Genomic DNA, 14,545 nt, shown 5'->3' on the forward strand with positions numbered 1-14,545 from the left:
GCAAATTTTAAACCATCATTATAACTTCTCCCCCTTTGTCATCAATAAAATGGAGAAGTACAACTAATAAATTTTTGAAACATGTAAGCTAGCAATTCTTGAGATGTTCAAGCTACTAATTCTTGCTTCTCTCTTTTGAGATGTGCAAAATAATAATTTTCTACTTCTTTGAAATGTGCAACCTGGCAATTTTACTTCCTTTTACAATGTGTAAGCTAGCAAGGTTTTTCTCCTTGAAATATGTATGCTAGCATTTTTCTTTTCTTTGTGATGTGCAAGCTAGCAAGACTTTCTCTCCTTAAAATGTGTAAGCTAGCAATTTTTCTTTTCTTTACGATGTGTAAGCTAGCAAGACTTTCTCCCCCTTTGTTATTGTTAAAATGAAGGGAATAATATAATGTTGTAATTCTTTTCCCTTTATATCAATTTTTAAATCATGAAAACTATTAATAACAAAAATAAATTTATATCAAGAGTGATCAGTTTGATGATGGGGTATAGATATCATAAACACAAATGAGTCATATGAAATAAACAAATCTCAAGTTTTAAATATCGAAACATCATGACTCATTTTGATAACTCTCATTTTGATAAGTCTCCTCTGTAGTAAAAAAAATAAGAATCATACGAGAACAAATAATAGGAGATCTTGATTCATGAAAAAAAATTCTCAAGTTATAATTCTAAGAATCAAAAGAAAAATTATGATTCATTTGAATAGTAAATAACAAAAAGAAACATAGGAGATAAAATGTTAAAATATCTTGATTCATACATAAGAAATCTCAAGTCATCAAGATCATGATTTGGATAAAACTCATTCACATTCAAATCATCAAATCATCAAAATCACTTTCATAGTTCAAGATATTCATAAAATTATCATAAGTAAATTTATTAATCTCTTATTGAAAAACTCGATAAGATAAAGATAAAGAAATTTTCAAGGAAAAAATGTATTCCTCTTTTAGTTTCAATTTATATGATTAACTTCATATAAGCATGCCCAAATCTTCTATGTTAAAACCATGCATCATTATTTAAAAACTAAAACCTATTAGGATCGAGTCGACACTAAGAGGGTGGGAGGGGGGGGGGGGGTAAATTAGTGCAGCGATAAAAACGTCAGTTTTGAAACACTTTCATTCGATGAAAAACCATATCGAAAAGATGTTAACTTGAAAGCATACGGAAGCATAGTAAAGCAGTTTGCAATGAAAGTAAAGAGCTTAAAGTAAATGCAAACCATGTTTTATAGTGGTTCGGTCATCGTGACCTACATCCACTCTCGATTCCTCTTCCGTCAAGGCCACCGACATCTACTAACGGTATTCTTTCAATGGGCGAAGACCAACTACCCTAATAACTCTATTCTCCTTTTAATAGGCTCAAGAGAGAACCTTTACACCCCCACTCACTCCTCTCTAAACAGAAATCACACTTAGAATAGAGGAGGAGAACTCTCATAAGATTACAATGAAATTTTCCCTTGTTTTTGTTCTCAGTTATTGTGTAATATGAGCGGGGGTGAGAGAGGTATTTATAGGCCCCAAATGGATTCAAACTTGGAGCCTAAAAGTGTCTTATCCCTGATTTTCGGGGTACTAGCAGTACCACCGTCTGTGCTGGCCGGTACTACCGCCTGCAGCACTGATATTGGGTGGTACTACTGCCCATTCTAGCAATACCACCACCTAATATAGTCTGGGAGACTATATCTGGGTGGTTCCACCACCCAGACTAGCGATACCATCGCCTGACACTATGTGGTACTATCGCCCAGTTTGGCGATACCACCGCCTGACACTGGGCGGTACCACCGCCTAGTCTGGAGGTACTACCTCCTAACACAGTCTTGGAGACTGTGTCTCGGAGACTGTGTCTCGGAGACTGAGCCACTGGAGGTGCCACCGCCTGACCCAACTTTTGGGTCATTGAATGGGATTTTCTCTTGGCCCAAAATAGCCCCACTTTGGGCCTAGTTGGCTCTTAATTGAGTTGGCTTAATTACATTCTAAACCAACCCAATTACAACTTAGACTAACTCGATCTAGACAAATTATTACAAAGTACGAATTATCTATTGTTCGATATGTCATTGGTTCTTCCAACGCTTCGTCCGATCCTTCGATGTATCATCCTCTCCTTCGGCATATTGCCCAATCGGCATATTGACACCTGCAACTTCCAATATCCTTGTGCAATGTTTGATCCCTGATGCCTGAATTCACAGCACGAAGCCTTCTGTCAATACTTCGACTGATCCTCCGGCCCGATGTCCAATCTTCTGACATGTTCAACTCCGGCCCAACATCCGATTCCTCTTGCTTTAATCAATTTACCTCTTATGATCGAAGCTAGTCCTGCGTCACTCAAAATGCCGATTAGATCAAAACTCATCAATTAATTTCATTATCAAAATCTGAGATTCAACAAAACCAAATTTCATTACAAAAGAATTCATTAAGATCAATAGTATAACACATTAAGTGAGTTTATTCTAGATACTCATTTATCTTTGGGTCCCTCATAGTTAGATCTACTTATCTTATTTTAGGCATAAATTCATTTATGGTTCCTTTGGGAGTTCAAACTAATTTATGTGAATCATACTTTTTAAATGAACGTTTATAAGCAAAATATCCATATCTACCATAAAAATTACACTTAACAATGTGGGTCCTTTAACAAAAGTAGTTAGCTTTTATTAAGTGTTACTCACAAAGTCGATTCTTTCTTTTCTATAAATATGACTCTTATTAGTAAGAATAATGTCTAATAATTTACTACTAATTTAAATATTTTTAATATTTATTATAATGATAAATTTTTCTTTTTGACTAAGTTTAACTCTTCACATTGAGTAAAGAGGTTAACATATAATTATCATGCTTATTTTTTATTTTTTTAAATTTACTAGAGAGAGAAGCATGATCCTTTTTTTAACATTTTATATTTCTTACTAACTAATTTAAAATCATCAAACAACTCATAAAATGTATCAAGTAATTCATTATAAGGTAAAGGGGTTTTGGTTGAGTCACTTACCTCATCATCGAGAGCAATCAAAGCGTAGTTCGCTACCTCATCTTCATTTGTTTGCTCCTCGTCTTCGGTGCGCTCGATTCATCCCAAGTCACTTTGAGTGCTTTCTTCTTCTTCTGATGTGCAAGTATCTTCTTCTTCGGTTATGGACATTTGCTTTTAAAGTGCCCGAATCGATTGCATTCGTAGTAAGTTATTTTATCTTTTTTAAGTTCATTTTTATTCTTGGATTCTTGTTTTATGAACTTCTTAAATTTTCTTATGAGAAGTTCAAGGTCATCATCATCATCATCACTTAAGTTTTCTCCCAAGTGATCTTCTTTAGTTCTAAGCGTCAAATCCTTCATGTTCTTTGGAAGGTTGTTCTCATATTCGTCATATGTCATACAAGTCATTGCATAGGTTATTAAAGACCCAATAAGTTTTTCAAGAGCAAAATTGTTTAAGTCATTTGCTTCTTGTATTATCGTCACTTTTGGATCCCAACTTTTTGGAAAAGATCTTAGTATTTTATTTACAAGTTCAAAGTTAAAAAAAAAATTTACCAACTGCTTTTAAACCATTGACATCCATAAAACAGGTGTACATGTCTATCTCCAATGGTTTCGCTTGGTTCCATCCGAAACAATTCAAAACTATGCATCAAAAGATTAATTTTAGAATCTTTAACTCTACTTGTGTCTTCATGTGTGATTTCGAATGTGCGTCAAATATTATATGTAGTTTCACGTATAGAAACATGATTAAATTTATTTTTTATCTAAAGTACAAAACAAAGCGTTCATCACTTCACCATTCAAAGAAAAAATCTTCTTCTCTAAATCATTTCATTCGTTCATTAATATGGAAGACTTTTGAAAACCACTTTCAACTATATTTCATAAATTGAAATCTATATTAAGCAAAAAAATTCTTATTCATGTTTTTCAATATGTATAGTCTGTCCCATTGAACATATGAGGATGAGTGATAGAGTGACCCTATTGATTGCCGGCAAAAGTTCTCTCTCTTGGGTGTTAAACCAAATGTAGATAAACTTAACTCTTATACCATCTGTTAGGATTGAAAATGAGAGTAAGAGGGGGTGGGGGGGGGAGGTGGGGAGGGGAGGGGGTTGGGTGAATAAGTGTTTTCATAAACTTTCGATGATTTAAAAAATCTCATTTGATAAAGCCCATATCAGAAAAATGTTTAACTTGAAAACGTTCATAGAATATAATGAGCAACAAAATCAGTAAGCAATAAAAGTAAATAGTAAGAGAAAAGAGCACACCAGATTTATAGTGGTTCGATCATCGTGACCTACATCCACTCCTGATTCCTCTTTTGTCGAGGCCACCAACTTCCACTAACGATCTTCTTTATAATGGATGAATAACTATCCTTACAACTCTTTCTCTTTTTCATAGGCTCAGGAGAAAACATTTACATTTCTCTCTTTTACACTAAGAGCTCACTCCTCCCTTAGAAAGACCTCTAAACACTAGGAAGAAGAGACTTATACTTCAAGAGAAATTACAATACTTTTCACAAGTATACTTTCCTCTTTTTCATACTTTTTCTTCCTTTCCCATGCAGGAATTTGTAGGATTTTTATATACCCTAAATGATTTCAAAAATTAGTGTCAAAATTTAAATTCCCAGGTTTATGAGGTACTAGCGGTACCACCACCAGTATTGGACGATATCATCATCTATCAATTTGACACTAGGCGATACCACTACCCAATCTAACGGTACCACCACTTGACACACTAACACTCAATGGTACCACCATCCAATCTGGGTGGTATCATCACCTAACAGCTTGGAAAAGTATGTTCTTGACTTTTCTAGCTCATAAATGGTTCCACTGCTAATTTGATAGTACCATCATCTGACCTAACTTTTAGGTCACTTAATAAGTGCAACTCAATCTAAGACCAGGCTCAATGGCTCCTGAGTTAGTATGATTACTAAACTTAGACTCATGAGACCTTGTCACCTCGATGTTTGTATAGAAAATGAGTCCAGAAACTACACTCTATCTCATCCTCACGCTGACATATTTTTCTCTGACAAAGTATGAATCGATTTTCTATTTATATTTTAAATTCTTCTAATTTTACGATTCTCCGAAAGACATGGCTGGTTGGAAATTTTTAAGGAAGATTTGGTCCACAGAACACAGTTATTGGAGGATCCATCATCCCTGACACTTTGTGATTGGGGTCCACCTAAATAGAGTTACATGTCTGCACTCTTTTTCCACGTTCCTCGGTCTCTCCTTTTGTTTGTTATCCCTTCCCCCTTCGTTCCAATCTCTTATTCTTTTTCTTTTTCTTTTTTTTTTTTCTCTTCTAAATTCATATGAAGGTACGAAGATATCTGCCTCTTTCTGGCGTCTCGATTCCCCACCTAATTCTCATTTCATCTCTCATCTTCTCCTCCATCCCAGGTAGAGTAACCAGCTGAACCCTTTCCTGCTCTCATCTCGATCGCTTGCTTGTGATTCTTTGCAACGCGTAGAGTAAATCTGTTTTATCTCGTGCTGCATCGATGGCTGATTTGAGCACCATTCTGTGTCATTTATTTCCCACACATGATATCGGCAAGTTTGTTTTGCAAAGTTGAATGACGATATTCGGATTTGGGGGAAATTGGATTTCTGACTAAGAGTGCAATAGTTTTGTGTCTGAAAACTATTTCTTTTAGCCAACTTTCGTTTTACGTTTTAAATTTTTAGTCATGGGCTTCTTCCCCTTTTCAAAGTTGGAGACCTTTGTTTGGTTGTGTCTTTAAGCTTCGAATTTTATGTATTTTTTCTTCCATTTCAGTTAAGTTATTTTGATTGTGAAGAGTCAATCCGATGTATATAGCAAACCTAGAGAATTGCTTGGTAATAATTATTCATCTAGGACAGACAGAAAGGTAATTGCTGCATAGGAGAAAAAGAGTAAGGTTATAAACGTTGAGTTGTTTAATCATCTGCAGTAACATCTTAGGGACGTATTTATTCCTATACAGAAGGCTAATTGAACTCCAGGGATGAAGGAAAATAGCAAATTATTAATGACAATATGGGGAATATGTAGAACTGTTTCTTGAATGTTAAGGTCAGAATGCAACTAATGAGCTTGATTAACTGCTCAGCTATTTTATCTACCAGAAGCCTCTGTTCTAACTAATCTTGTAGAGGGTTGACATCTGGTTTTAGTTTGTAGTTAATATTTGAAAGATATTCAAACAGTGATTAAAATGAATGGTGAAAGTAAGCATTTGGAAGATCGACTTGAACCTGTGTGCTTTGGAGAGAAGAAAGAAAAAGTAACAATAAAGGAAAAGAAACCAAAGAAGAAGAGTATTTATCCAAGAAAGATGTTGTGAGATGTACTTTCTGATCATTTATTAACAAACATATTTGTATTTCTTGTTCCGATTTCATGACGGATTCCCAGGTAAAAACCTTCGGACCCTCAGTAAGAAGTCATCCTCTACTTTGTGTTAAATGTTCCCAGGTAAAAACCTTCAGACCCTCAGCTTTCTCTTGTTAAATGTTCTTTCCATGCTAGACAAGAGAAAAGAAACTTTCATTCAAATTCTTATTGTTCCAATTTCATTTTCCTAACTGTCAGTTAGATCCTAATATTATTATAGCATTTAAAATAGAAAAAATAAAATCCGTTAGTAATTGAAGTCCCTAGCAAAATTGCAACTTGAAGTCTTTTACATGCTTGTTCCTTCTTTTGTTATATTTTCTGGTGATAACTTCTGAACCAGGTTACTGGAGTTGAGCTAATCGAATTAGAAACTTTCACGTGTTTCCAACTGAGAAACTAGGAATTTAGGTGATTTGCCATGAATTTCCTGATGTGTTTGAATTCTTATTAACATGCTTGGATTTTGAGTGGGTCATGAGTGCATTTCACTCTTGGAGTGGGCAATCTTTACTGGAGTTATTTATAATAAAGTTTTTATATATCTTTCATTTTTTTTCTCACACTTCTGATTCTACTTGATTCATCTCATTCAATAATGCATTTATTGGTCTCCTTTAATTGTCCATACCATTTCAAATGGTTTTTTACCTAAAATAATATTAATGAGCATGAATCAAAATGTACTGCAGGTAGTTTGATTGTGATATAAAATTGATTTAAGTATATATCTATAATTGTCCCAAAAATTACTAATTGAATTTACCAGTTGAAATTCAAGTATAATCTTTGTTGACTTGAAATTGCCCTGCATATTGGACAATCAAAATGCTGCATTGTGATTGGTGTTAACCAATCATCGCCATGGTGCATACTCACTGTGCTGCTTTACAACTTTGTCAACTTGTACACTACACAATTTAGTTGCTGATACAACTTGTAAATTTGTTGGAGTAAACTGGAGCATGTAGTCCCTTCCAAAGTCATGAGGATCCATCCTCTTTGCAGGAAGTCTCTCATCAAAGGCCATAACACTCAGATCAATTCAAATCTACAACACTCATGAGTTTCTTGGTCCACATCCTACAATCTACTTCTACTGCAAAGGAGAGAACAAGACAATCTTGCCTGATGTAAAGGAGAAACATTTTTCATATATTTTCTATGGTGAAGAATCCTGGCAGGTCTGTATTTAGGTTTCCTTTCATTCTACTTGTGTTTGCACTCTTAGTTATCAACTTTCCTACTACTTTCTTGAGAATATTCAAACAATCATATTGACTATAATTATAAGCAACTAGGTAAATCTATCCATTATCCATGAGCATGTTGATTCTGTTATGGTAGTTGGAAGAAAATTAATGTCCCTTTTTATGATCAATACAGATTGAAGCAATTAATGAACAACTCATGTGATCTCTGTGTTGCACATTTTATTAAAGAATCTCAACTCAAATATAGGATTCTAATATAGGAATACACAGTCTTTTGTGCGTTTTAAGAATGAAAAAATGGTTCAACAATTTGAATTATTTATGATTTGCTTGAATATTGAATATATCTTCAAGTCTCAGTTTCTGATCATAAACTAATTTAATGTAGTAAGTAGATATTTCAATGGTACATTTGGTCTTCATACATTTCTTGTTGGAAAATTTTCTTTGTCAAAGTTCATGATAATGATAGGCCTTGCATGGCAGAGTCCAAGTTCATTGTGAAGTCCTTTTATTTGCTTATACTGCTTTTCTTTCTTTCTCTTTTTTGTGCATGTATATTGTGCTTCATTCTTTCATGTTTTGTCTCCATCGCAACTAAGATAAATAATTCTTAGGTGATTGTTTCACTGGATAATTCAGGAATATTTCATTGTGTTGCTAATTTTGGTTCACATGGACTGTCATATTGGGCATGACCATGAAACAAATACATCACAAGGCCTTGACATTTAAAAGATTTTTTTCAGCCCATGGGATATTTAGGAATTCATTATATATTTCTCTCTCTGATAGCATAACAGCATTCTGAATTTGTTGGATATCTATCCGGGTTTAATTCATTTTTATAGAATTCATGTATTTTCCTTTATTCCTTTTGTCTAGTTTCTTCCAACATTGGTTTTTTACTTGAGGCTCTGCATTTTTAATGTCTGAATCAAAGTCCACTGAGCTTCAATAGCTAGTTAGCAGATGCTTTTTGGTTCATTTATTTTTTTCTTAAATTTTCTTAACCAATAATTTCCAAGTGGGAAAATCTTGTTGTTAATGTTTGATACTAACATAAACAGTAGATAATTTGACAACGACAAACCTTCAACATGTGCTGTTGAACAATTGGTCTCAACCTCTGTCAAAATTTAGAACTGATCAAGCTGAGCATAAGCCAGGTTATATTTGACTTGGGTTATTACACCCTGGCTGGTGATCATCGTGAGCAAAAATCCGGAGGCAATATTACTTTCGCAGCTGGAATATTAGTAAGCCTTTAAAACTGATACAGCACTTAATGTTTCTACAGGCCAATCATTGTCCTCTCACCTCCCAAATCCTCTTTGTTTGACTTGACCTTTTTCTCCTATTATCTCAACTTGTATTTTTCACCTATTTTTTAGAGTTGAACAACTGCAATGCTGCCCAATATGGTATTTCTAACTTTGAAAAGCATAGGATGCATTTCTTTGAAGTATTTAACTTTGATGCATAATTTTATTTCCAGCCACTAACAGAGCTTCCAGGTAAGAAGTGCAAGCGATGTGGTTTGTATGAGTTTGACACAATAAAGTCCGATGATGTGTTCGATGAGTGGGACCTTTGCTTGGATGATTTCATAAATGGTATATCCATACATTATAAAGCAAAGCAATTCAATGCCACATTGTTATGTGAGGATTGTCAAGTTGCCACCGGTAAGAAATTCCCATTGTTCATGTAATTTTCACTGCTAAATATTGATTTTCTATGATTCTGTAAACCCTAGATGCCTTCTTTAGCAGTTTCCATTTAATTGCACATGTTCTTGCCTGTACTTGTGTCAATTTTTTTATCTTGATGATAAACCACTTACTATCAATTATTGTCTTAATGATTTTCTCATAGCATAAAAATATCTTTAATTCCACTTATTATCAATTGCACATGTTCTTTTGTTTGTAATTGTATTTCCGAATATTCCACTTTAATTCCACTTTCATAAAAATCAAAAATAAAGAAGGATGCTTAGTGGGAACAAATCTAAAAACACAAGAGGAGCCTTGTCTTGAAGGAGAAAGGCAATAGGTGAATTGTTTCCCAATTTGTCAGAGGCATCTCAACTGGAGCTCAGCATTGGCAGACTGATCCTGTGTGATCTATCCAGCAACTCTTCGATAGTTCAATCTCATAGATCAAGTGAACAATGCTCCAAATCTGAGGTCAATTATATGATTCAATTTCTGGAATCAATCAAAGATCACAAACATTGAGTAAACTTGCTCCTAAACCATGGTATCATATAGAAGATAATTTTTAGATAAGGATTCATGCTTTGGAATTTTCAGAATTAAGGAAGCTTTTTATTTCCTGAAATATGAAAAATAAATTTCCAAAATATAAAATGCATGAACATTGTTACTTGTTGCACTATCAGATTTACCAATGGCAAACATTATCAACTCCAGCTGCAATATAGCCATTCATGTATTTTTAATATTGCTCATTTACTTGTGAGCTCTGCTGTGGTAAAATTGTCATCTTAACTTTTTTTTGGGGTCATAGATTCTGCTCAAACTTCTAGCTCAAGTGACGGATCTGCCAACAAAAAAATCGACCTCATCCTGGTAGTAGTAATCAGTGTGTTGGTTTCAATAATGGCTACTATTGTAACAGTAGGTGCATACAAATACTGGCAGAAGAGGAAGAGGGAGAAAGATCAAGCACATTTTCTAAAGCTCTTCGAGGAAGGTGATGACATTGAAGATGAACTGGGTCTAAGTATGTGATTCAACAATCTCTTGCTCAGCTGAACTTCTCTAATCATGATTACCAGTAGCATGAGAAAAGCTTCCATGGACGTAATTCTACAAGTCCAAATTTTGAAGTTTACTAATTTACGTACAGAGAAGACAATTTTTCTTTGAATTATGGAAAGAGTCATTGTAATTGTTTGTGTCTCAGACCACCATGACCATATGCTCATGTTTGTTTGGTGTAACTTGGTGTCTAAGAGGTCGATATCAGTATTACATTTGTTGTCGACAGGATGAGCAAATTTGAGCTTCATTAGATTAGATGTTTCTCTCTTTTTTTTATCCTTATGCCATAGGCATCCATTTCTGTTGATTTGCTCCTTAGGCTCCTAATTGTAGGGTCAAAGGAACAACCGGATCAAATGTGTAGGGCGTATTTAGGAACATATTTACATTTTTAATATGAATATTATATATTGAGACTTGTCACTTTCAAGGGGTCTACTTATTATGATCATTGCATATTACAAGAAAGTCAAGGTGTATTTGAGAACTTATTTACATTCTATTTAGAGAAAGAGATTTGAGTGACTATGCATTTGGAATGCTTGGAGTGTTTAGTTCACAATAGATAAAATTTATATTTTAAAATTTTATTAAATATAGCGTGACAAATGTATCTTTCTATTATTTTTAATGTTTATTCAAAAAAATAATAATAATACAATAAATAAATAAATATAAATTGTATTATTTTTAATATTTATTCAAAATTAAAATAAATTAATAAGGAAATAAACTTTATTTGTGTGTGTGTGTGTGTGATCTTATAAAAAAAATTTGTATGGCCCAAATATATAATAAATAAAAATATAATTATATAAATAAATATGAAATAATTTAAAAATAAATAAATAAAATTTTACCTTATAGAAGATATATCTACAAGGTTAGGGTTTCTATTTATATAATGGTAACATTATGATTTTAAGAATGTTATAGGGTACAATGAGAATTTTAAATATTTTCACTAGAATCCCATAAATATTATAATACTAATTCTATCATAATAAATACGATCTAAAATAAATTACCAAACATCAATTTACATTTAAAATGTATATTTAAATGTGTTTCATATGAGATTGTAACCTCCATAATTAAATTCTTGTTTCTTAACTAAAATAGTGTTATTTATATACTTTAGGGAATTTAATAAGCAATTAGTTATAGTTAGTGTTTATACTATATACCTCTAAATCAGGTATTATTTAATAATTTAAATTTAAAACAAAATTAAAATTTCTTACCTTTGTTTTGAAGCCCTCCTCTTCCCCCATTTTATATATGGTTTACTCCTCCTTTTCATCCACTGCCATGCCAAGACATCGACGTGGGAAAGAATTGTGGGGATCTTATACTCAAATTTTTTATATTACTTTTTCTTTAATTTAATTATGAATATTTTTGATATTATTGTTTAATTATCCATGAATACTAGTTACTTTTATTTTTTTAATGTATAAAAAAAAGGTGATATGATGCATGATTTACTTCTAGAATTTAGTAGAAAAGAGGGGTATTAATTAATGAAACAATGAATTATTTAGGAAAATAAGGAGATCAGGTTGGTAATTATGTAAGCGATTGGGGAAATTATAATTAAAATTAACTATAAATATGGATTTTAAAAATATTTATGAAAATTATTAGTAGATAAATGTTATATCAGAAAATAAAATGGGACCAGAATAAATTAGTATTGAATATACTAAGATACTCGAATAAAAAAAGACTATCAAATGATGTTATATCAGTCATTGTCAATATTTCGAAGTGTGAGAGACTATAGCACTCCAAAATCTAACGTCATATAAAAAATGAGCTAAGATATGAATAAATTTATAAGGACCGGATGATTTTTCTACCATGAGCTTAAATATTTTTTTATCAACGATTCAACCACAATAATAAAGGATGAGCATCTCAAAGGCAATGCATTGCTAAATGCGTATCGAAACATATTTAGACGTTAACCAAACATGAGTTTGGAGGAAAAGACTCTAGCGTTAATCCTTATAGGGAGATCTTATATTCCTGAATCCTTTTAGATCTTTAGGAAAGAGTGAAGGAAGTCAAGCGTCCTTCTTTCTAGCGGTGATCCAAAAAGAATCTAGTCTATGAATTCTCTTAGGTCCCCTATCAACTTAACCTTAATGGATCCTGCCATATTGGGTATTGGATCTTCATCTAACTACCTAAGTCTCTTAGATTAGTGGATCTCTATCCTATAATCTCTCATTAGCTCTTATTGGATTTCATTCATAGGATCCAATAATTTTGAGGCTTATTGGATATCCAGTAAGATATGGGCTCCAACGGATATCTCTTATCCGAATCTCTACTCATCGTAACGCTTACCATATGTGTGTGACCCTCTAGACCCAATATCGAGCTGGTCATGAGTCATACCTGTTAGAACTTCTTTTGACTCAATGAATTATTATCTCTATAATAATTCACTCGACTCATTGCGGATGTACTAGGCCACTATATCGCAATCCCTAGACGATAAAGGGGAATCTAATCTATTGGACCTGCCCGTCCTCAATTATCGTATATATACAGTCTCTCATTCATCTAATATCCCAAAGATCGTATATCATGCACGGTGTTGTCAGACCCATACGGTTTCTACTAGTCTCGCCATAATCGGATTCTCTCGGATAACTCTTTCTTTCTCAATCTAAATGATAGATTTGTTTAAGAAAGAATATATGAGATATTCCTCTCATGATATCGAGAGTGGATGATCCTCTATCGACACTGAATAGTCATTGTAAGGTTGGCTACCACTCTTGATGACCGATTGTACTAGATTTGGAACCTCTAGACATATAGATCTAGTATCAAATAATGTAGTACTTATACAGGACATCCTTGGTGTCTCAAGTCTAAGGACCAAATACACCACTAGGACTATGGAATCGTTGTCTAACAATAAGACATCATTAACCATCTAACATTCCGTAAGTGGATCAATCAGTAAACTCGTTTTCCAATGAGTACCTGTACTGTATCCCTAGTGTCCCCACACGAGCAGCTATGATGTAAACTGTATCCATTATATGAACGGGTATACAACACACAAATATGTTCGGTTATCTCGATGTATCTCTCGAGTAACTATATCTGAGATTTATTTAGGATCTGTGTTTAAAAACGAATCGATTTCATTATCGTGATCTCATCACGATTCGATTCTCATTGCATATATCAATGAGTATCACAATATATTCAAATAACATATAATATAAGGTGATAAAATATCAAATAATAATAATAAGTAAAAAGATATCATATACCTATAATCCCTCATTCATCTAATATCCCAGAAACCGTATATTATGCACGGTGTTATCAGACCCATACGGTTTCTACTAGTCTCGCTATAATCAAATTCTCTCGGATAACTCTTTCTCTCTCAATCTAAATGATCATGACCAGAGATTTGTTTAAGAAAGAATATATGAGATATTCCTCTCATGATACTAAGAGTGGATGATCCTCTATCGACACTGAATAGTCATTGTAAGGTTGGCTACCACTCTTGATGACCAGTTGTATTAGATTTGGAACCTCTAGACATGTTTAGTATCAAAGAATGTAGTACTTATACAAGACATCCTTTGTGTCTTAAGTCTAAGGACCAAATACACCATTGGGACTATGGAATCATTGTCTGACAATAAGACATCATTAACCATCCAACATTCTGTAAGTGGATCAATCAGTAAACTCGTTTTCCAATGAGTACCTATACTGTATCCCTAGTGTCCCCACACGAGCAGCTATGATACAAACTGTATCCATCATATGAACGAGTATACAATACACAAGTATGTCCGGTTATCTCGATGTATCTCTCGAGTAACTTATAATTGAGATTATTTAGGATCTGTATTTAAAAATGAATCGATTTCATTATTGTGATCTCATCACGATTCGATTGTCATTGCATATATTCATCGATATCACAATATAATCAAATAACACATAATATAAGTTGATAAAATATCAAATAATAATAATAAGTAAAAAGACTGCGTAAAATATCTATGACTAGCAATAGTATACCACC

The 14,545-nt window shown here is 33.3% G+C and overlaps 1 protein-coding gene across 3 annotated transcripts; it reads left to right on the forward strand.

Moving 5' to 3' along the window:
* Positions 1 to 5,305: 5,305 nt before the first annotated feature.
* LOC103972897 (uncharacterized) lies at positions 5,306 to 10,725 on the forward strand. Of its 3 annotated transcripts, none has more exons than XM_065093869.1 (4): positions 5,306 to 5,485; positions 7,473 to 7,648; positions 9,177 to 9,366; positions 10,328 to 10,725. In XM_065093869.1, exons 1-4 carry the CDS (start codon positions 5,398 to 5,400, stop codon positions 10,435 to 10,437), a joined length of 564 nt encoding a protein of 187 aa, XP_064949941.1. In that variant the 5' UTR covers positions 5,306 to 5,397; the 3' UTR covers positions 10,438 to 10,725. The 3 variants fall into 3 exon arrangements, with proteins under 3 accessions (XP_064949941.1, XP_009385564.1, XP_009385563.2); XM_009387289.3 differs by having other exon boundaries at positions 5,307 to 5,485; positions 10,325 to 10,725; XM_009387288.3 differs by having other exon boundaries at positions 5,311 to 5,485; positions 10,214 to 10,725.
* The last annotated feature ends 3,820 nt before the right edge of the window (positions 10,726 to 14,545 follow it).

The sequence above is a fragment of the Musa acuminata genome, chromosome BXJ2-1 (genome assembly GCF_036884655.1).
Source record: "Musa acuminata AAA Group cultivar baxijiao chromosome BXJ2-1, Cavendish_Baxijiao_AAA, whole genome shotgun sequence".
Taxonomy (NCBI): domain Eukaryota; kingdom Viridiplantae; phylum Streptophyta; class Magnoliopsida; order Zingiberales; family Musaceae; genus Musa; species Musa acuminata.